General features: G+C 39.9%; 1 protein-coding gene and 1 long non-coding RNA gene across 2 annotated transcripts in view; both read left to right on the top strand.

Annotated features, from left to right (window-relative positions):
* The window catches only part of LOC111224603 (plexin-C1-like), a 29,311-nt gene extending 7,138 nt beyond the window's left edge, over window positions 1–22,173 (top strand). The window contains exons 7-30 of the mRNA XM_022749152.1: window positions 325–338; window positions 1,253–1,294; window positions 1,426–1,556; window positions 2,317–2,496; window positions 3,310–3,418; window positions 5,222–5,401; window positions 5,486–5,653; window positions 5,831–5,930; window positions 7,073–7,174; window positions 9,499–9,602; window positions 9,719–9,760; window positions 9,854–9,978; window positions 10,859–11,057; window positions 12,241–12,387; window positions 16,001–16,169; window positions 16,831–16,931; window positions 18,463–18,538; window positions 19,593–19,627; window positions 19,750–19,845; window positions 20,222–20,385; window positions 20,485–20,632; window positions 20,818–20,958; window positions 21,051–21,125; window positions 22,059–22,173. Of these exons, the coding sequence (XP_022604873.1) occupies window positions 325–338; window positions 1,253–1,294; window positions 1,426–1,556; window positions 2,317–2,496; window positions 3,310–3,418; window positions 5,222–5,401; window positions 5,486–5,653; window positions 5,831–5,930; window positions 7,073–7,174; window positions 9,499–9,602; window positions 9,719–9,760; window positions 9,854–9,978; window positions 10,859–11,057; window positions 12,241–12,387; window positions 16,001–16,169; window positions 16,831–16,931; window positions 18,463–18,538; window positions 19,593–19,627; window positions 19,750–19,845; window positions 20,222–20,385; window positions 20,485–20,632; window positions 20,818–20,958; window positions 21,051–21,125; window positions 22,059–22,163 (2,753 nt within the window). The 3' untranslated portion in view covers window positions 22,164–22,173. The remainder of the gene's footprint in view (window positions 1–324; window positions 339–1,252; window positions 1,295–1,425; window positions 1,557–2,316; window positions 2,497–3,309; window positions 3,419–5,221; window positions 5,402–5,485; window positions 5,654–5,830; window positions 5,931–7,072; window positions 7,175–9,498; window positions 9,603–9,718; window positions 9,761–9,853; window positions 9,979–10,858; window positions 11,058–12,240; window positions 12,388–16,000; window positions 16,170–16,830; window positions 16,932–18,462; window positions 18,539–19,592; window positions 19,628–19,749; window positions 19,846–20,221; window positions 20,386–20,484; window positions 20,633–20,817; window positions 20,959–21,050; window positions 21,126–22,058) is intronic.
* On the top strand, window positions 340–1,267 carry LOC111224494. Its single transcript, XR_002665226.1, has 3 exons — window positions 340–427; window positions 718–793; window positions 1,253–1,267. It is a non-coding gene; the product is annotated as an uncharacterized LOC111224494 (long non-coding RNA).
* Window positions 22,174–22,210: the final 37 nt, after the last annotated feature.

Raw genomic sequence — 22,210 nt, 5'->3', positions numbered from 1 at the left:
TATGTACTTAACAATGGGAACACCAGTTGTTTATCAGGGGATCTGCTAATATTAAACACACAGGCTTATTTATCATCAGCCTAACTGTTGTACCTGAGCAGTCAGTCACACCTGGTATTATTTGCTGTTGTTTCCTTGTCACCTCTGCCTGCTCCTGATGATGGTTTTAAAGTAAAACTGAAAGCTTGAGAAAGCTGCCATCAGTAACTTTACTCTTATATACAGTTGTTTATCAGCTGACAAACCTGTGATGCCTCTAGTTATATTACATGTAAACATGAATCACTGAAAACTGTAATGTTCAATGTGTTATTTGCATTTCAGGCCTGGCAGTCGGTGTAAGAATTAGACTTGGCACATTGACCTTATTGGAACCACTGACGCTAACCAACTGCTCTGAGATCAGAGGACCGCCAACTTCTGTCTTGTAAGTCCACTACCACTGTCAATACACAAAGACACCTACTGTGAACTAATAATGTCTAATATAATTAAAAGAAGATAAAGCTGAAAAAGCTGAAACACATAATGAGTCAAAAGCATCAGGTCCCAGTTATATAAAGAAAAAGACTTTAACCCTTTCTGCTCACAACCAGGAATAATATATTATTATGTTGTGATCTTTGTGATCTATCAAGTCGTTGTGATCCATATTTCTAGTGTTATACTGACGCTGGTCTTTACACCAAAATGTTATAAGATTTGTTTCCTCCTCAGGTGTCAGCAGTGTATCAGGGCTGGATGTGGCTGGAGCAAAAACCACTGTTCCTGGGCAAATCAGGGAGTGAGGAATGTAATTATGCATATTTTTATGTATTTATCTAACATACGTGAACAAATGGGAAAGGAGATGAAACGGAATGCCTTCCACATCGATCTTATTTACATATTGTCTTGTTTTCTAACGTTAACAAACTAGTCACCAACTGAGTCACCACCCAGCTGCCTGCTCAGAGTGGTTCAGAGTTTAGACACTTTGCAAAGACAGCAGCTTCACTGTGACGACAGTCTGACTGTGTTTCACTGAGTCCAATGCAGGTTAAACCAAAATGTCTCATTTTCTATTTCTGCACATACGTACACCATGTAAATAAAGCAGCATTATAGGTGTTGGCATATCCCTCAGCCTGGCTGTTTTCTACTGTTCTCCAGGTTTTGACTTTAGCTGAATGTCCTGAATCGACTCTAATAATACCTTCACAGTGAGTGTCATGTAATCCTGCTGAATTTCTTCCCCCACTTCCTCCTGCAGGAAAGTGTTTGCCAAAAGATGGGGTCAGGGATGAACTTTTCTGTGAGTCTGAACCTCAGCTCTCACACACATTCTTCATCTGAAGTTCACCTTCTTCACATTCAGTCGAGGTTAAAACATCAGTAGAAGGCGACACGTTAAAATGATTGTTTTTCTGTGTGTTTTACTGTCAGAGGCCAGAGATCTCCTCCATCACTCCCAGTGTCGTGTCTTTCTACGGCAGAAACCATGCAGTGTTGAGCGGTCATAACCTCAATGATGTGACCAGAGTGAGGATCCAGACTGACGACTGCTCTCCACGAGAGTGAGTCAGTTTATGGGTCACTAAGATTATGCTTACAACATTTTAAATATAGCAGTTATTATAGGGAAATACCACCCACATTATGAGTTTTTACATTCTACTAGTTGACAGAACTGACATTAGTTACCAGTGATCGTCCAGTCAATACATATGAATATTTCTCTTTCCTGAAGCCAAAAACTGGATTTCTGATGTAAAATATGGTTCTGAGGCTTAAGTTTGGTTCACACATGCTACCAATGCTAGATGATGACAACGTTTGGTGTTGCAGCATCATCATAAGGCTCCAGATAGTCAGAAACATTGATTGTCAAAGGAACAGCTGCTGATTTGTCAGCTTTAGGAATAATTGAAATATGTGGTGTTTCCCTCTAAAGTAAAATCTTCACCCCCTTTTGCTTCTCAGCATCATTGCTCAGACTTTTTGGTATCTGATGTAAACTTGAAATTAAAGCTGAGTGTGCTTCTGCTTCAGGGAATTGTCAGATCATTATTTTCAATAATTGTTGATTGATGTGACTGCATAGGCTTGCACCAACATTTTGCTGTTTTCTATGTTAAAATCATTCTCCATTTGATCTCTTTAGGGTTTAGATGTTTTGTAATAGCAGTATATTATCACTCACATGTGTTAAGCATATCAAACACCATCTTGGTGAGTTTAAACAAGGTGGATTTATCAAGTTACCTGTGTAAGAGTCATGAACTCAGTGAGATGAACTGCTCCCTCTCTCTCTGTCTTCCTGTGTGCTCTGCTCAGATCTCCTGTGTGGAACAACACAGGTGTGAGTCTGACGTTCCACATTCCCAGCACAGAATCAAAAGGCGTGGTCAAAGTATGTGCTCTCCTCCCGGACGGTAGTTGCCATGGCAATACTAAAATCACCTACCAGTCATCACCATCCTGCACTAACATTGTACCAAGTAGCACTTGGGTCAGGTATGTTTGGATTTGTTGGTACTTTTACATACCTGATAAAACATAAAGATTGAATGTCTCAAAAGCCAATAAAACCATTTAATAATAATGATAATAATAATTATTGTTGTTGTTATTATTATAACTGATAATAATCTCAGATTCAGATATGTTGTTTCTAGCAGATACAGGGTTACACAATCAAATCAAAAGAACTCATTTAAGGAACATGACATACTGCTGATATAGACATAGACATATATAAGAAGAGCTTCTCTTTAAGTAGTGACTTCTTTCGTTTAGCAGGTTTAGTGCTTTAGTTTTGAGGGAACAGGTATTAAAACTGTTAACAAAACAGTGCTGAGCTCCATTAGAGCTGGCTTAGAGCTTTCAGCAAGTCATTGAAAGAACAAATTTAAAGTGACACACATAGCGTTCTGCCATCAGTGAACCACCACTTGGTCAATATTGAGACAGAACTGGTGTGACAATTTAATTTTATACTTTGGTATCACAAAAGCTCCAGAGACTTATTCTCCGTAACAATGTCAGTAACTAACAAACTGTTACAGGTTGAGGGTGATCTGATGGGGAATGACAGCAACTTCCCAAAAGCAGTATCTTTCACCACTTCCCATTATGGTTGAAGCAACTGAAACTGACACTTCTGCCTTTGGGTTTGCATCTCAAAAAGTAACACAGTTTTAAAAGACATGACAGTTAAGATACTGTTGGGTTTTAAAACACAAATCCTCCCAATGACTCACAACAAAATGTAAGAACAACAGAGCTTGTGTATTAAATTGTAATTGGCTGCTCCTCTGTGTCCTGTAGTGGAAAGAGGAAGATCACACTCACCGGCTCTCGCCTGGACTTTGTGGAAGGGATCACACACAGCCACGCCCCGCAGGAGGTCAAACTTCCTGGAAACAGCAGCTATCACGTGGGTCTGGAGACGAGCACAATGTTACATTGCGTTGTTATCTATCATTAATTATGTCATGTCATATCATTCTGCATTACACTTTACTGTCACATTATATCACAACATGTCCTGTCACATCATCCTGTGTAATTTTCCACTATTAGTATTTTCTAGTATTTTACGTTGTTGTCAAAGAGATGTCAAATCATGTTTGTGTCGTGTTACATTACATTACCATGTCCTTCTATGCAATACATACAGTTGAAGTCAGATGTTTACATACACTTCAGACAAATACATTCAGACCGAGGTTTGCACGATTACTGATTTAATCCTAATAAACAACATGTCTTAGGATCTTAGGATCACTTAAATGTGTAATTTTAGAATAATAGTAGAGAGAATGATTCATTTCAGCTTTTGTTCCTTTCATCACATTCCCAGTGGGTCAGATGTTTACATACACTTTGCTAGTATTTGGTAGAATTGCCTTTTTAAATTGTTTAATTTCGGTCAAATGCCCTTCACAAGCTTCTCACAATTAGGTCCTGACAGAGCTGGTGGAAGTGAGACAGGGTTGTAGGCCTCCTTGCTTGTTACACCTCTTTTTCAATTCTGTACACAAATTTTCAGTTGGATTGACATTAGGGCTTTGTGATGGCCACTCCCAATACATTGACTTCGTTGTTCTCAAGCTATTTTGCCACAACTTTGGAAGTGTGTTTGGGTTCATTGTACATTTGGAAGACCCATTTGCAACTGAGCTTTAACTTCCTGGCAGATGTCTTGAGATGTCTCTTCAGTATATCCGCGTAATTTTCCTTCCTCATGATGCCATCTATTTCCTGAAGTGCTCCAGTCCCTTGTGCAGCAAATCCCCACACAACATGATGCTGCTTCACAATTGGGATGGCATTCTTGCAAGCCTCATCCTTTTATTCTCCAAACATACGATGGTCATTATGCACAGACAGTTCAATTTTAGTTTCATCAGTCCACAGGACATTTCTCCATAAAGTAAGATCTTTGTTCCCATGTGCAGTTGCAATCTGTAGTCTGTTGTTTTGTTTTGTTTTGTTTTTTTTTTTTATGGCAGTTTTGGAGGAGGGACTTCTTCCTTGCTGAGCAGCTTTTCAGGTTATGTTGTTAAGACTCTCTTAACAGCGTAAATGCTGTTTGTTCTGGGATTCATTTGCACTTTTCACACCAAAGTAAGTTCATTTCGAGGAGACAGAACACATCTCCTTCCTGAGTGGTATGACACCTGCATGGTCCCATGGTGTTTATAGTTAGTTAGTTATAGTGTACGGTTGCTTTGTATAGATGAACATAGAACCTTCCGGTATCAGGAAATTGCTCCCTAGGATGTACCAGACTTGTGGAGGCCCACAAGTCTTGAGCTGATTTCTTTTGATTTTCCAATGATGTCAATCAAAGAGTTAGAAGTCAGGCCTTAAAATACTTCCACACCTCCAATTAACACAGATGATTCCAATTAGCCTATCAGAAGCTTCTAAACCCATGACATCATTTGCTGGAATTTTCCGATCAGTTTCAAGGCACTTTTACACTATACAATTTAGTGTATAGAAACTTCTGACTGACTGGAATTGTGATATAGTGAATTAAAAGTGAAACAAACTAAACAATTGCTGTAAAAAGTACTTCACCTTACCAAGTTGCTAAAACTATAGTTTGAGAACATGAAATCTGTGGAGTGGTTAAGAAATTACTTCAACCTAAGTATATGTAAAATTCTGACTTCACTGTAGATCACATCATATTCTATATAACACAGAATATTCCTTCAATTCGCTGCAGAATCTCACCTATTACACACCTGCGGCAGGAAACAATCAGGCGACTTTTACCAGCACTTTGTCTCTGAAAGTAGCCAACGAAACCGTGCCCTGCTCCACAAGCATCACCTACTATCCAAACCCTGAGTTTACCAGCTTCACATCCACAAAGAGAGGGGACGATATCCGCATCATCATAGAGGTAATGAATATTGTTGTCACAAATGCATACACATAAAGACATGAATACATTGAAGGTCAGCATTTGTATCTCTTTTTGTTTCAGAAAAAGGCAGACAAACTGGACATGACAAGAGCTGAGCTGTCAGTGTTCGGCATTCATGAAGGAAAAGAACATCCCTGCATCATGGTGATCAAAGAAACCAAAAATAAGTCTGACCTTTTCACCTGTGACATAAAGAGCACGACCCTCACTAAATTTCAGCAGTTAAAGGTAAATCTTTCATCCAAAATAAAACGAGGCTGATCATAGAGTATATTGGTTTCTGTACAATAGTTATTGAATGTAACTTTTTTTCAAAGTAGTAAATATGTATTTGTGCTCTGTACAATTCCTTTCAAATGTAATGTGATTATTTTTTTTTATTTTTTTTATTTTTTTTTTTTACAGATAGAGTATGGAGATAGGACAATAACACTGAACCTTAACTCTTCATCACTGTTCATTTTGACGGTGCTTGTCCTTCTGCTGATACCCTGCATTATCGTCGGTGAGTACACAAAGTCACAATGAGTGATTTGGCCCATTTTGTTCCACTACCAGCCTCAAAGAGTTATACAGGACAAACCTTAACAGGGAAACCATTTTCTCTTTTCATTACATTTACTCATTTGGCAGTTGCTTTTATCCAAGCGACTCACAAGTGAGGGACATCAATAAAGCTGTGCACCTTGGTCTAAGTGCTAAGTATTACATCTGTTCAATAAGTGCAAAGAGATCAGGTAAAGAAGTGCAGTGAAAGTTTATAGTAAGAGCTAGTTAGGCATGTTCGAGGTGTTAGGAGAGGAGGTGCTCTCTGAAGAGATGAGTCTGAGATGAGATAGAGAGGGACGCTCCTGCTTGTTCCACCATCAGAGAACCACAGACCAGAACAATCTGGACTGAGATTGTTGTGTGAGGATGGTGATGCCAGGTGACATTGCTTGTTGGGACACAGTGGACGAGAAGGAGCACAAGGCTGAATGATTTAGTTCAAGTAGATGAGTGCAGACGCCGAGGGCAGCATTAGTGACTTGAATTAGATTCAGGCGGTCATGGTTAGCCAGTGTAGGTCAATGAGCAGCAGAGTGACGTGCCCTTTTGGGCTGATCAAAGACCAGACGGACTGCTGCATTCTGGTCCATCAGTAAGGGTTTCACCATGCATGAGGGGACGCCCGCTAGAAGGGCATTCCAGTTGGGGTGAGAGATGAAGATGTGATTTTGATATTGATATATCGTGATGGAAAGATTGATTGGCTGGGATGACTAAGAGTTCAGTCTTAGAGGTTTAGTTGTCCAGTGAAATAGGATTCAAACCAAGAAAGCACTAGGTCCAGCAAAATAAGAACTGAGGACTGAGCTGCAGCTCTAGCTGCCATTAAAGGTATAGTTCGTTTTTTTGACTTGGGGTTCTGTGAGGTCGTTGTATATAGTCGGTACATTACCTGCAGTAGTTTCTAATTGGCGCGTTCCCAGTTAGGAACTGACCGGAGATAACGGCAGAGTGGCAGAGCAAAGGGCCACCAGAAAAAACGTGTTTTAGACACTTTTAAAAACAGCCACTGTAACAATCCAATATCTGTTTAAATGTACGCTTCATGTAGAATGTTCGGTCATTTTGTATGTTTGTCTGCTTGGTTTCGTCTTTCAGCGGTGGTTATTGTTTATCGAAGCCAACAGAAGAAGCTCACTGCTAAGATGAACAGACGTTTGGAGGTCCTGGAGCTCGACATCAGGAATGATATCAGACAAGGTCAGTCACAAATTCTCACAATGTATCTGTGCTATAACAATAAGGCACAGATAAAAGCTCACATTTTAAGTATTGAGCACTTGTGGACTTGTGGACAATGAATCCCAATAGTGACCAGTTTAAACAGAATCAATTTTGGATAAGTATCAAAACTTCAATAGAAACTTCCATCCTGCAGCACAGTCTCCTCTGCTGTACGTCTTCAGTATGTCCTAAATGCTTACATTTTGGCAAAATATGGCTGCCTCAAGCAGAAACAACATGGGCCTCTGCACGGGAACTTGACAAGGATTTTGAAACATCTGCCCAGGAATTATAGATGAAAACTTTTAGCTAACTGTTGCATTTACAGCAGTGTTTATTAATGTGCACTGTCCTTGTTAAATAAACCATTAAATTAATTTATTCATTCATTCATAAATTGGCATGAGGGTTGAGTTGGAGGTTGTGCATGTAGCCGTATTAGGCCACCACAGAGCCGTAGTGCTCTATTTGGGCAAAGTTTTTGTGTGTCTGCTAGTGTTTGGACAACATTCAATGACTTTTGGCTTTAGCTCTAAGAACTGCTTTTGTCAAGTGAAAGAAAAAAAAAAATTGTATTAAACTCATGTTAATAAAATCTTACCTCTTTATCCAGTCATGTTAATAACTAAGATATTGAGTGTTTTGGTATCTGAACCTAAACTCAGGTATTGTATGGATACTAAAATTTCAAATCCCTTGTCAAGGTCATGCTCATGCTAAATAGTAGTCAACACAGAGCTGGAGTTGTTTTTAGCTATGCTAGCAGCGTGGTTCCATGGATGGTAATGTCAGAGGGCCCATTACTTTGGACCAGACTGAAATATCTGTCGGATGGATTACCATGGAAATATTTTACAGACATTCATGATCCCCAGAGGATTAATCCTACTGATTGTGGTGATCCACTGACTTTCCCACTGGTGCCCCCAAGAGGTTAACATTTTTGGTATTTAATTCAAATTCATGTTTCCCTAATGATGACATGAAATAATTTTTGCAATCTTTTAACTTTTCATCCAGTGTTATCATCAGTTCAAAATGTTTAATTAATCCAGTGTTGGTTTTGACCAAATACCTCTAAAACTAATGACATTCCCAACAGCCTCAACTCTATTTTATATTTAGTGCTAATTAGCAAGTGTTAGCATGCTAAATTAAGATGGTGGATATATAACATGAAACATTATACCTGCTAAAAATCAACATGTTGGCATTGTCATTGTGGGCACGTTAGCGTAATGAAACTAGCTTGGTACTGGATCAAAGAGCCATGTTGCATTCTCTGTAATGAGACTTTTTTCTCACACATTATAAGGGATTTTTTCTTCTCCAGTGTCACCAAGTGCTGCTCATTGTGGGAACTGTTAGGTTTCTCTCTTTAATATTATAAGGTCTTCACCTTACTCTGTAAATTGCCTTGAGATAATGTATGTTATGATTTGGCGCTATACAAATAAAATTGAATCATTTAAAATTGTTCAAAAATGAATGCATTGTCTTTGTGGACAAACGCAGTCTGGTACTGAGAAGAAACAGAGCTTTCCATGGTTCCCAGTACTTATTTTAGCACTGTATTTACAAAGGCTTCCAACACTGAAAACTGTCTACTATAATCTGTTAAACATTAAAATGTTTCCCAGCAACAGTTTCTCTGTAACATGCTTTACAAACAACTTTACAAAATGAGAAGAATGTATCTGATCAAATTCGCTAAGCAGCTCAGCCTTATCTCACACTCATCCCTATGTTGAACCACTTCACTTTACTTTCCTCAGTTCACAGAGCCTCAACACACACGAACACATGCACTTCACATTTATGGTGTGAGATACTTGAGCTTGTTCCTTTTTCTGATGTCAAACTTGTCACACAGTTGGTGTTAAAAAAAAAATAGATTTTTTATGTACACATACAGAACAAATGTCTTAACACCAACTGTGTGACAAGTTTGACATCAGAAAAAGGAACAGACTCTAGTATCAAATGAGGCCATGCATTAATGTACACATACATGAACGCATTGCCTCATCTGTAGTAAGCCTGCAGAGGTAGATCAGAACTACACCCATTTACACTACAGTTTCACTTTTTACTTGTTAAAACTGATGCTTGCTTCACAACGTTGCTTTTTTTATCTGACTCTACAGAGAGATATGTATATTATCTGCTTTGTCCTTTGTTGTGTTTCCCAGAGAAAACATGGGTGTTTCAAGTGTTTTCTCCAGTCATGCCAAACGAGATGTTGTGTCACTCAGGTCTAGAGTTTCATAAAAGCAGCCTCATTTAACTGTCTGCTGCAGGTTTTGTGGATCTGCAGACAGAGAAAGCTGAGCTGATGGAAAACGTTGGAGCGATTCCTTTCCTGGACTACAAGCACTTTGCCTCCAGAATCTTTTTTCCTGAGGTACAGCTGAGATGTGAAGAAAGCAAATGATCATGTCAGATACACTGATGCTGAAAATATCGAATACATTATCATCACCAAATTAACAGAGCTACCATTTTGTTACTGTTTCCCAGAGTGAATGTTTGATGACGTCGTGTATCAGAGACATTGATCAGGTAAGGTTTGACACCAACTACATGTACATGTCATAATGTGCAGTTTTGTAACTGTCAGTGATGTTTGCATCGTTGTATCTGACCTGGTATCAGGACGCAGTGAAGGTTCAGCTTGATGAGTGTTGCCAGGGCTTGTCCAGGCTGATCCAGGATCAGCTCTTCCTCACATCTATGGTTCACGCTCTGGAGGAGCAGAAGAACTTCACCATCAAAGACAAGTCAGTTTTTCATGTTTTACTTAAAGCCAGTTTATGTGACTCACATATCATGATACTAAAGATGTATGTTGGTAACAATGCAGCTGTAATTTTGATCTCTTCCATTTTGTGCTTGCTCTTGCTGTCCCTTTCTGACTTGTTCTGTTTTTATTTTCCTCTGTTGTTCAGCTTCTCTTCTCTTCCATATTTGTACACTGCTCTATTCTATACTATTTTAATACTGCGGTTTCAGTTTCCTGTTCCACTTTTCTCTTTCTTTTTTCTTACCTATTAATGTCCATTTAATTTTTCACTTTATTTCCCTTCACTTGTATCCTCCCTCACCTTTTTGGCTGCACTGCAACAGCTAGCACATAAATCTAAAGCTCCTTGGACAAACCATGGCTACTTTCTGTAGAGAGTTGCCAGTATTTTAGGCTTTCCCTCCACAGACACACCTCTCTGTGCTCACATTGACCAAACACAGTCCTCCGGCCGTATACTAGTTCTGACCTAATCTTGTTATAAGTCTAAGGCTGTTAGGGCAACTGTGGCTCAGGAGGTAGAGCGGGTCGAAGGTGGGTGGTTCGATCCCTAGTTCTTTTGGCCCACATGTTAAGTGTGTTTAGGCAAGATACTGAACCCCAAATTGCACCGTGTGTGTGTGTGTGTGTGTGTGTGTGTGTATATGTGTGAGAGAGATGAAACTAGAAAAGCTTTATATAAGTGCAGTCCATTTGCTCATCCTCTTGTTAACTCATGTCAGTTCTGTTCTCCTCCTCATCCATTCTTGTCTGCTTTTATTATCTTCTTATCATCTCCTAAGGATTGTTTTCTCATCTTCCTCACGTGCTGTATCCTGTTCTTATCTCCTCTCTCATTTTACTCTATTCTGTTTCAGGTGTGCATTGGCATCTCTACTAACAGTAGCACTCCACGGCAACCTGTTCTACCTGACAGAGGTGATGGAGGTTCTGCTGAAGGATCTGATGCAGCAAAAAAGCAACGCTCAGCCCAAACTGTTTCTACGACGCACTGAGTCCACAGTGGAGAAACTGTTGACCAACTGGATGTCCATATGCCTTTATGGCTTCCTCCGGGTCCGTTGCTCTTCTGTTCCTTGTCTTTGTGCTTTTGCTTTACTGTCACTTTATGACTACTTTAAACCAGGCTGATACACTGGCTGTATGGTTGTCTGTTGGTCGGTCTACCACTTTGTCAGGACTGAAATATTGCAACAACTATTGGTTGGACAGCCTTTAAATTTTGTTAAAGAAAAAAGCATTCATGGTCCCCAGACGATAAATTCTATCGACTTTGGTTACTTTTCATCCAGTGCCACCAGCAGGTCAAAGTTTTGACTTATCCAGTTAAATAGCTCAACATCTGCTAAATGGATAGGTGCACAATTGGTGTTTGACATTCATGGTTCCAAGATGACATATCTAACTTTCAGACTAATGACTCATTATTTGACTTTTCTTTCAGCACCATCATGATTTTTTTAAAATTTAGTGGTTAGCTTTAGATAAGATACTCTCACTCCAAACTAAGATGGTGAACATGATAAAACTAATGTGTGCTAAACACCAGTATGTTAGCATTACTGTGAGTACGATAGCATGCCGATGCTATTCTTTAGTTTGACCTCACAGAGCCACTGTCTTGTCATAACTTGTGACACACCTTCAGATTAGTTAAAATATTGTCAACATGTGTGAAGTAAACAGGAACTTGTTCTGTGGCGCTTGGTGATAATAACACCATGCATCACAATCCAGTGTTCAAAGCAAATGGTTTTACAATTTGTGCAATACTTCAATATATAATACAAAGTATTTAGTGAAAGCTCTCCCTCAAGCTGTCTTTGACATGATAAGTAAGGCACTGGTTTGTCTGTGTTGATGTTGGTCTGTGTTGTAAGTTATATTGCTTTATGATTTACCTTTGGTTATTCATATCTTGTCAAGGTGTTTCTGGGAGGCTCCAGCAGGGTATTTGCTGTAGGTGTCGATTCAGCTATTTGATAAACTACATCCTATCCTCTAAACCTCCTCTGTCAACAGGCTTGTTTCCATGGTGACTGACAGTAGCTCTGTATAGCTATCATGCAGTCAGAGGAGTTATTCATGTCATGTCCACAGTTCAGATTTTTAATCAGCTCTGTTACATTACACCACACATGTGGTCTTCTTCATAAATGTGATTGTCGGTATCATATTCTACATATTCTGGTGGTTTACAGTACTGACTCACTGAGTTCCCGTTTCTGATTCTGTACAGGAAAGTGTTGGCCAGCACCTGTTCCTGATGGTGAGCGCTCTCACGCAGCAGATCGCCAAAGGACCTGTGGACTGTGTGACAGAGAAAGCTCTGTACACACTCAGTGAGGACTGGCTGCTGTGGCAGGCTCCGGACTTCAGCTGCCTGGTACACACACACACACACACACACACACACACACACACACACACACATACACATTTTACATCTCAGGGCACTTGTACACTTGAGCGGATTAGTGGAGTCCAAAAAAGAGCTCCTTTCCTGTGTGGTGGTTTGTTTACTTCAGGTACATGAAATAACCACTAAACTATTAGTGGAACATTTACATATTTTTTTTCCACGTCAGTTCATCCCAAGTTTAGTCAGCTGTATTTGAACATGCAAGTGATCATTACCACTTCCCATTTTCTTAGTTCTGTTTTTGGTCTGATGGTTCTCTACAAAACGGCTCTTACTTAATCCTGTATTTCAGCTCTATCAAAAAGGATGCTGTGATGTTAAATCTCCAAATTGTGGGTCAGGTTTTTCACACCCAACATGGACATCCGAGTTTTAGTGTAATAACTTTCAGGTCTGGCTGTTTCTCACATTGACTGTATGGAGACAGCTTGTCGGTGCACAGAAACAGCCACTGAATCACTTCCTCCTCTGTTTATCTTGAGATCTGAACACACAGTATAACTGTAAAGAGCTTGACAGGGGTTTATTTACCTCATTATCGTTATGCTAAGAAGTTTTGAAATAGTCCCTGAAGTATCCAGAAATGCACAGTACAGTGCATTTAAAGCAGCACCGGTTCTCCTCGGTACACCTGCTCACAGTTCTTCAGGTTCTTGGCAGGTAGGTTGTTCCTGCATTCTGGAGAACCTGCCACGGTTCTTCTGTGGATTTAGGCTGTGGAGTCAGTCCGATCCCAGGCTGACTCCATGATGCTGACATCAGGGCTCTGTTGGGGCCAGTCCATCTGTTGCAGGACTCCTGGTTATTGTCTCTGAGGATACTTCTGACTCTGGTTCTACATGTGGACTGACTGTCCTGCTGAAGCATGAATTTGACACCGTTCATAATAGCACTGCAGGATCGATAAGAATTTAAACATCTAAAGTGCCTAAAACTTTTGTACTTGTATATCAGATTACTCAACCTATTGCTTAATAGACAGTGAATTTGTTGAGAGAAATTCAATTTATTCATGTTTAGACGTATCAGGCAGAGTTAAAAACAACCTTGTTTGGCTTCTGTTTGGGGCGTAGTTTGAAGTAACTTGGTAACACAAGTGAAACTGAAAATCTTCTCATCCTACAGCAGGAAGTATCTGCCTGCTGTCAAACATTCAGATTGAAAATGAGAGTGGATGTTGTTTGGTTATGTCAGTGAGGGATGTGTTCAGTTTGGTGACAGGAAACAAAATATTGAGAAAGGGTTGGGTTGGTCAATAACCTACTCTGATTGTGTGAAGACACTGATACTGTCGAAGGTTTTTACTGACTTCTCAACCACTGCAGCTCGTTGTCAGGAAAAAGATTTTGTCAAATTCAAATAATGAAATGTTACAGATCCCCAGAGAGAGAGGCATTATATACAGACTCACAGTCCTGGCAAAAGCATCTAATTCAAGAAAGTGGAACATCTCTGCATCGCCCAGATGATACATATCAGAAAACCCACATTTTGTATGAACCAGGTTTCTTTGAACACACCCAACTGATCAGAGCAGAGATAGAAAACCTCATGACACTATATGCAGACGTGTGTGTGTTTAATGCAAGTTGAATTATAATGTTGGTTAATACTGTATTAGCATAGAAAGTAAGTAAAAAAAATATATAGTTGTGAAAAATAAACAACAATTCACATGTTCAGCTGAAAGAAGGATTTAAATGACATCAGACATCAACATCCATTAAATCAGTGGTTCCTAGAGTTGTGGGCTTGTGTGACTCCTTAAAATGAAAAAATCTCTACTTTCTACATCGTAAAGGTTTATGGATCATAACCAAAAAGTTAAAGTACTTTAAGTAATTTTTAAGAGTCCTGAAGAAGTAATATTATCCAGTTATTCACTAGCAAAAAGCAAAGATCAGAGGAACTGAAAAAATACATTTAATTTTTGTGCAGTAAATATTGGGAACCAATTAATTAAATACAACAAATGAGAGAAAATCGATGTTCAGTATTAGATGCGGGTTGACATGTACATACAGTAGTTTGGCAGTTATGGGTTCATTTGCAGATACATACTAACTTTATATCCCATTTAGAACAACACAGTGACAGTGTTCAATATACGCTGCCCGGCTTTGATCAACAAATGTCTCTGTAAAGGATCGGCACATTATTTCATTATAAAGCATGTAGATGCCATTAGAACTGAGAGAGCAGGAAAATATGAGCTAGTGGCCAAGCATGACGTGACATACACCGAGAGATTAAACTGAAACAGAACTTTATTTTGTAATAAGTCTTTGTAGTCCTGCAGGACTGACCACGATGAACCTGTGATATCAGTCTCCTATGAAGCGGCCTCTTTAGCTGCTAAACGGTTGTAACTTTGTCTGCTGTTTGGTGCAGGGCAGGTAGAGGCACCGTGAGTTCATCAGAGCTATTTCAGTGTCTACAGCTGAGAGCACTGAGAGTGAGAGAGCTGTAGAGTCAGTCTCTGTGGATTCATCACTGCTCCTCCCAGTCACACAGTATTTTAAATCTAATGTTTGACAGCTCGCTTACACATGTACACGCTCATGGTACATATCTTTTCATGTGGTACATGCTGAATGTTATTTAGACTGAAGCACATGAAACATACATGATGGGCAGTAAGTAAGAGACATGAACATCCTGCACATAAACCTTCAACAAAAAATAATGTGTTGGATCACTGCCACAACGCTTTTCTAATACAACACTTCCCTGTGTTTCATCTTTAGTACTGTGTTCTTTCTTTTACATTTCACTCTCCCTGCTGCTGGAGTGACACATGGTGCCGCTGCGTGCTGTAATGTTAAACTCTGTACGATAACAGAAAATCCACCTTAAAACAAAGTGTTTTTCCTGTGACCATGTAAAGTAAACCACTTTACATTTACTGTACATTGGCATTAGGTGCAACCATTAGCCACAAAACTACAGAGAGGAATAAGATCATCAGTCTCTGATGATACTTCCTGTCATGTGACACAGCTCTGAACACCTTTTATTAACCTGCAGCTGCTTTATACTTTCCAACAATGAACATGACACAGCCAATGTTCTTATAACGTGTTATTATGAATAAGAACACGCCCGTAACCATCAGATGGCTAATGCTCACCTTTCATCATTAACCCATGTGCGTATAATATAGTTAACTGTGTGTGGGCTCCAGGCTGCAGCATACAAAACACACCCGACGCAACGACAGAAGAGCTACGAGCTAGTCGGTCGAACACTGTAAACTGTACATTTTGAAACGGCTAATGTTTCAATGAGGTTTAGATCCGGTTTGTTCACACAATAGTGAAACTGAGATTAGCATTAGTGGTTATTTTAGTCGTTTTTGACAAGTACGCAAGCAAGTATACTGTACAAGCTGCTGTGTGCATGAGCAAGTGAATTCAGGTTTTAGTCACCACTGAGACGTGGACTGTGTGTATCTGACTGAATGAATGTGAAATGTAGTAATCTGTTTTTAATTCTGCCTGAGGTTAGAAAAAACACGAGACTGAGATTTATACAGTGTCATGTGAGTTGTGTCCATGTTTGTGTCTGTTGTGTGCAGAAGCTGAAGGTGCTGTTTGCTGTGGGCAGTGACGGGGAGGTCAGTGAGCCTCTGGAGGTCAACGCCCTGAGCTGTGACACAGTAGAGCAGGTCAAAGAGAAAATCCTGTCCACCTTCAAGGCCAAGTTTGGTTTCCCCTACAACGTCGCCCTCAGGGACGTTTGTATCGGTCAGTAACACACCACTGCTTTACTGTCTAACTAAGTTGTATGGTTTAAATGCTGTTCGCTGTGTTTCAGAGGATGAGTCTGAGATTCTATATTTTTCTTATTGTCAACTAATCAAACACTGAAACCAACAATGTAGTGGTTTTATCAACAGGTTTTGTATTTGTAGCCAAAGGCTGATGTGTCTTATTTCTATCTGCCACTGTTGTACAAAACCATTCAAAACACATCAGTTCCTTACATACCTTGAACATTAATGTGTAAGTCAGTCTCACATACACCGTCTTGGTGGACCATTAAATAATAGTCCAATAATAGTCCCCACCAAATGTACAATTCAAGGAATGATTTAGCTTTTTCTTTAAATGAAAGTGTATATTGTGATAAATTGTAAAAGACTCAGGAGTCTGGAGTGTCACAGACATGGTGAAGCTGGACAGTTGTTGACAGTAAGAACAACAATAGCAGCCACATTCTTAAAGCACAACAGGTGATTTAAGGGGTATTATTGCACATTTTTGCTCATTTAACTTGATATTGTTTATGACTGCGCATTAAAGTGAAATAAACATTTGATTTTTAAGTTGCCACAAAATCATCTATAACCTTCCATAAAGTAATTTCAAACTGTTTAACTGTAACTTTTCCTCTTTGTCCCACCAGAGTTTGAGAAGATTGGATCCTTTGTTCCTCTTGAGGAAGTGGACAGAAGCTCGGAGGTTGTCGGGGAGGTGACGATGCTCAACACACTCAATCACTACGAGGTGAGAGTGTTTGGGGGAAAAAAAAAGTTTGTCATACTTTCATACTCTCATGCAGAAACTCCTGTGTTGATGTGTGGGCCAGTTGTGTGTTGGATAGAGGGTGTTTCTGAGGTGAAACTGAAATACAGACTGTGCAACACTCCACTTCACGAACTAAAGAAACCATAGTCTCTACAAGTCTCCTCTCACTTTCAGTGTTGTTGCTGCTGTCTGTGCGCACTGGTGCAGATACAGGTGTTTTCTGTGCCTGTTGTCAAATAAAATTCACATGACAGCTTGACAGAAACTGGATAAATACCACCTGTAATATTTTAACACAGATTTAATCTTACAGGAAAAGGCCACATGCTGGGAGACCCAAAAATAATTACCTTTTTATAATTCAGTTCATAACATACGTCACATCTCAAGACTCCTTACAGTTAGGTCAGACTTTACAACATTAGAGAGAGAAAACACAACAGCTCCCACCATCTTCAACACACACACACACACACAAACACAAAACCCATTGTTGACTGAGGTGGTGTGTGTAGTATTAACACCAAGAACAAAAGTCAGATAACGTGACTCACTGTGCTGAACACACACTGCTTTTCAGGGTCTTTTACTTTCTTCACTTTGAAACTTGCTGTTGATATCAGACTCATCGTTTCCTGTCGGCAACAACAGAATTATATTTAACCTAGTTAGTCGACAGCAGCTCAGCCTCTGTCTCCCTTTGTCATCAAAGCTGAAGAGAGGCTTTTATATACAAGAAAGAAAAAAAACATACTGGAGGGAGAGTGGTTTGTAATGGCTTCCTAATGGGATCATGGAATCTTTTTTGAGCACCATCTGTCAGAGCACCATCAGGGCAGGAGGGATACAACTCCACCAAATGAGCTGAATCATGGCCTGATGTTCTGGTGTATGTTGGCCATGCTACAACTTAAATAAGCACATGATTAGTCAAACAAGAAACAACACATGAGCGTTGCTGACTTGGGAAATCCATGTAACACTGAAAATTTTAGTTTTAAATTACATGTCCCATATTGTATAAAGGTAGATTTCCATGTCTTTTGTGATTATAAAGCAGGTCTAGGATCTATATTAATGTAGAACCTGTATTCAGAAACTGAGCTTTAAAACGAGCTGCCAGGACTCCTGCCACGCCCCTCCCACCTGGACCCACCGTTCAACCTTGCAGGATTTGTTTTCTCTGGGTGTTTACCTGAAATCTGCTATATTTTTATTCAGTTACTCAGTAAACAGTCAGCCAATCAGAAGAGAAGCTTGGAACCTCCTCTCTTCTGATTGGCTCACTGACCTGTTGTTACTAGAGCTCCAGAGAGAAGCCTGAGAGAGGAGATGTAAAACTACGGTGATTATGGATCAACAAATAAAACACAGGAAAAGTTTTTAAAATATCAGACCTTTGAGTTTTATTGCGCAAATGTTAAATAAAGGTTTTCTTTAGTTCCTGGAAAGCTGATGTTTGATGAACCTCTCACTAAAACAGCAGCATCCTGTTTTTGTTCTCCTGCAGGTTCCTGATGGAGCAACGATCAAAGTGCTTTCTAAGAAAACTCGTCCTCCTCTGAGCCCACAGGGAAGTCTGAAGGGTGAGAGCTGAGAAGATTGTTACTACTTGCACATCAGTAGATTAAGTATGGAGACAGAACCAGGAGGTGTTTAGCTTAGCTTAGCATTAAGACTGGAAGCAGGTTGCCTAGCAACACATCTAAAGCTCGGCAGCACTTTGTATCTCACTCGTCAAATGTCAAACCGTTCCCTTCATTTCACTTTGAGATGAACAGCTGATTCTTCTATTCAGAGCAGTTCATGACGGAGCTGTAAAGCAAAGCTAGCAGGATAAAAACACATGAGGTTGCTTGAAACTTAAAAGACAAACAAAGGATTTAAGAGTTTACAATTAGTTGCAGTGATAAGTCTCTGAACAGCATCTGGTAGTTTCTGCACCAGCCGTGAAGGTTCAAGTCTGACTTTGAGACCAGTATGTGTAAAAATAATCTCAACTAAACTAACTATTGTTTTCATTATAAATTCATCTGCCTTTTTTGATCAATTAGTGAATTGTTTATTCAAAAACAGATGTTCAGTTTACTACAAGCTGAGAAAAGCAACAAATCCTCACATTTTTTATCACTATTTTTTCTTGAGAAATGACTGAAATGATTATTTGATTATCAAAATAGTTAGATTTTTTTGTTGATTGACTAATTGATTAATTGACTAATTGTTTCAGTTCTAGTCGACACTCAAAGTCCTAATGAAGTAAAGCCTGCCAGCTCGAACAAACAGTCAGCTCCAGTCAGCTTAAGTGGAGCTTCAGCTTTGAGTATTTTGTTATTTTGGTGACAACCCGAGTGTTCAGTGGGAGAAAGTAAATGTTTTCAGCTCCTTTGGAGATGCACATTAACTGTTTCTCTGCTGCTCTCCACCACTGTCACCTTTAGAAATGTCCCAGATTTACTGTGCAGCCTATAGGAGGATTTAGAAATGGGTCGTGGTCAGTTTCAAATACTGAAGCATAACCTTCTTTCATTCAGAGCTTTTCTTTATGAGCTGTATATTACATCTCAGTGATTACAGAAAAGAAGATGTTAATTATCTCTGCTAATAATCACTGTTGATTTCTGCTCATTTTCCCTCCAGATGATGAGAACTTCTCTGGAAAATACTTCCACTTGGTAAGAGACACGTTGTGTTTTGTGTTTGCTGAAGTGACTCATCAGATGTTCAGATATCACAGGATACTGAAGGTTAGTTTGGGCTGAGATGAACTGGTGGCTGGTGTTTTCTTTACCGGCAGATTGATCCTGATGTAGACGAGGACCAGAGAAAGAACCCAGAGAGGAAGAAGTTAAAACTGAAGGAAGTGCACCTCACCAAGCTGCTCTCCACCAAGGCAAGGGAACCAGACACTCACTCCAACACGAGCAGAACTGATACTAGAATCTGCCTCTGCCGTGGTTATTTTTACCACCAGCAGCAGAGTTGATACAGGAAGCTGCCATTTCTGTCACTCACACCCTGAGCTTAGCTTTGCTGAGTTTGAAGAAGATTTTGTTTTCAACTTAGAAAAAAAGCAGGTGTCACTTTGATCTTCCCTTTTCTAGGAAAGCAGGAAATTAATAAGCAACAGCAAGTTCTACTGACAGGGGAAACATGTAGAGTTATCTCAGATGAGAGGAATTTAAACTAAATTTGGAACTTGAAATTTCTTTTCCTGCTCAGTGTACTTCTGAACAGCAGAAATGAAATCACCTCGTTCTCTCTCTAAGGTGGCCGTGCATTCATTTGTGGAGAACCTGTTCAAGACCATCTGGGGGACACAGCACAGCAAAGCTCTGCATGCTGTCAAATACTTCTTTGACTTCCTGGACACTCAGGCAGACTACATGAAGATCACCGACCCAGATGTCCTGCACATCTGGAAGACCAACAGGTACAGCTGGGTCATCCAAAGTTCTGTGGACAAGTCAGAACAAATAAATGTAGGGATGGTAGAGCGTCTGCCTGACGAGTCTTTACACTTTCTTCACAGTTTGCCTCTGCGCTTCTGGGTCAACATCCTGAAAAACCCCCAGTTTGTTTTCGACATGGAGAAGACGCCACATCTGGACGGCTGCTTGTCCGTCATCGCTCAGGCCTTCATGGACTCCTTCTCCCTCAGTGAGACCCAGCTGGGGAAGGTAAAGTATAAGACAAGTCTCACATTTCATTCTGACAAGAAGCGCAGGAAGTCCAGTTTGCCTTCCTCTGCTGAGACAGTGCACTCAGTGGTTGATGTCAACTCTAATACAGAAGTAAAATCAACATCTTTTCACAGGAAGTTTGCACCAAAAAGTCACAATACTTGAATGTTATTGTGTTCCAGCACGCACCGACCAACAAGCTCCTGTATGCCAAAGATATTCCCAAGTTCAAACAGGAAGTGAAGGCGTACTATAAGCAGATCAGAGAGCAGTCACCAATCACAGACTCAGAATTCAAGGACTTCTTGCAGCAGGAGTCGAAGGTAACGTCCATTTCAATATAAAATCTAAAAGAAAAAAAAAAAAAGTGGCTCGGTGAAGACCAGCAGTGAAAGATGACTGTTTTTTATTTCAGAAACATGAAAATGAATTCAACGAAGCCGCAGCCCTCCGAGAGCTCTACAGATTCATCCAGCGATACTTCACTGAGGTCAGTACTTTTCTTCTCAAGAGCAGCTCACACATTTTCTTCTCACTTTCTGAAGTCACTGTGGGTGCTTTGGGTGAAGTGAGGATGATGTTTGAGATGCTACATACAGATTTGTCTCAACACATTTTATTTGCAGTTTGCACATTGACACACTGATAACCTGCTCTCTGAGGTGAACAGTGACACTGGAGAAAAACACAACCAGGACTGGAATTGGAAAACATGGAGTGGAGCCTTTTGTTTTTCACACTGATTACACATCATCCGGTCTGAGTGTGTGGGCGATGACAAATGTTAACGGGGATTTTGGCTGCAGTGTGAAAACCATCTAACTTTAAATGAGCTTTACCCACCTTCTTATTATTATTTTGTCTTTCTTTAGGCAAAACCACCATTACCAACAAGTGGTTTCAACAGAAGCATGTGAGGTCATAACATTAGAAATGTGTTATTCTTGTGGTTTCTGTTTTTATGAGCACCACAACTCCTAGTTTACCCACATTTTATTTGTTGTGACCTTGTATCTGGGGTGTTGTCCAGACGAGCAACAGCCACAGAGACACTTGTGAAACCAGTGTGCGTGTAGAGGAAATGAGATTTAAAACCCTCTGATTTTCTCTCTACTTTATCAGGCAGTTGCTTCCTGTTCCTGTCACATTTCAAAATGCAAACCAACAATGATTTGACTTGTCAGTATAAATCAATATAAGAGGACTAATCTGACTTATTCCAAGTCTTTACAAAGAATTCATAAAGAGATAAAACTTGAATATGAAGGAATCTTGTCTGTTTGTTTTCATGAATGTTTTTGGACACAAGCAGAAGGATTAGTCAGGAACAGTTGTCACTCCACTGAGCAGAAGTTTGACTAGAAAATGTAGATTTTAAAATTGCAACATTCCTGTAAACTGACACTGGATTCATTTTCCACAGATAAAAGAGAAGCTTGACCAGAACGGCGCCCCCACTGAGCTGACGGAGCAACTACATCACATTAAAAACTTGTTTGATGGACTGAAGAGCTGCACCTGGAACTGAGCTGCCTGACTTTCACTCATATGAATGAACTCAGTGGAGCTCTGAAG

This window comes from Seriola dumerili, unplaced genomic scaffold (assembly GCF_002260705.1).
Source record: "Seriola dumerili isolate Sdu_G_001 unplaced genomic scaffold, Sdu_1.0 BDQW01000138.1, whole genome shotgun sequence".
NCBI lineage: Eukaryota > Metazoa > Chordata > Actinopteri > Carangiformes > Carangidae > Seriola > Seriola dumerili.
Note: the sequence above shows the minus strand (reverse complement) of the source record. Positions and strands in the feature narration are given on the sequence as shown.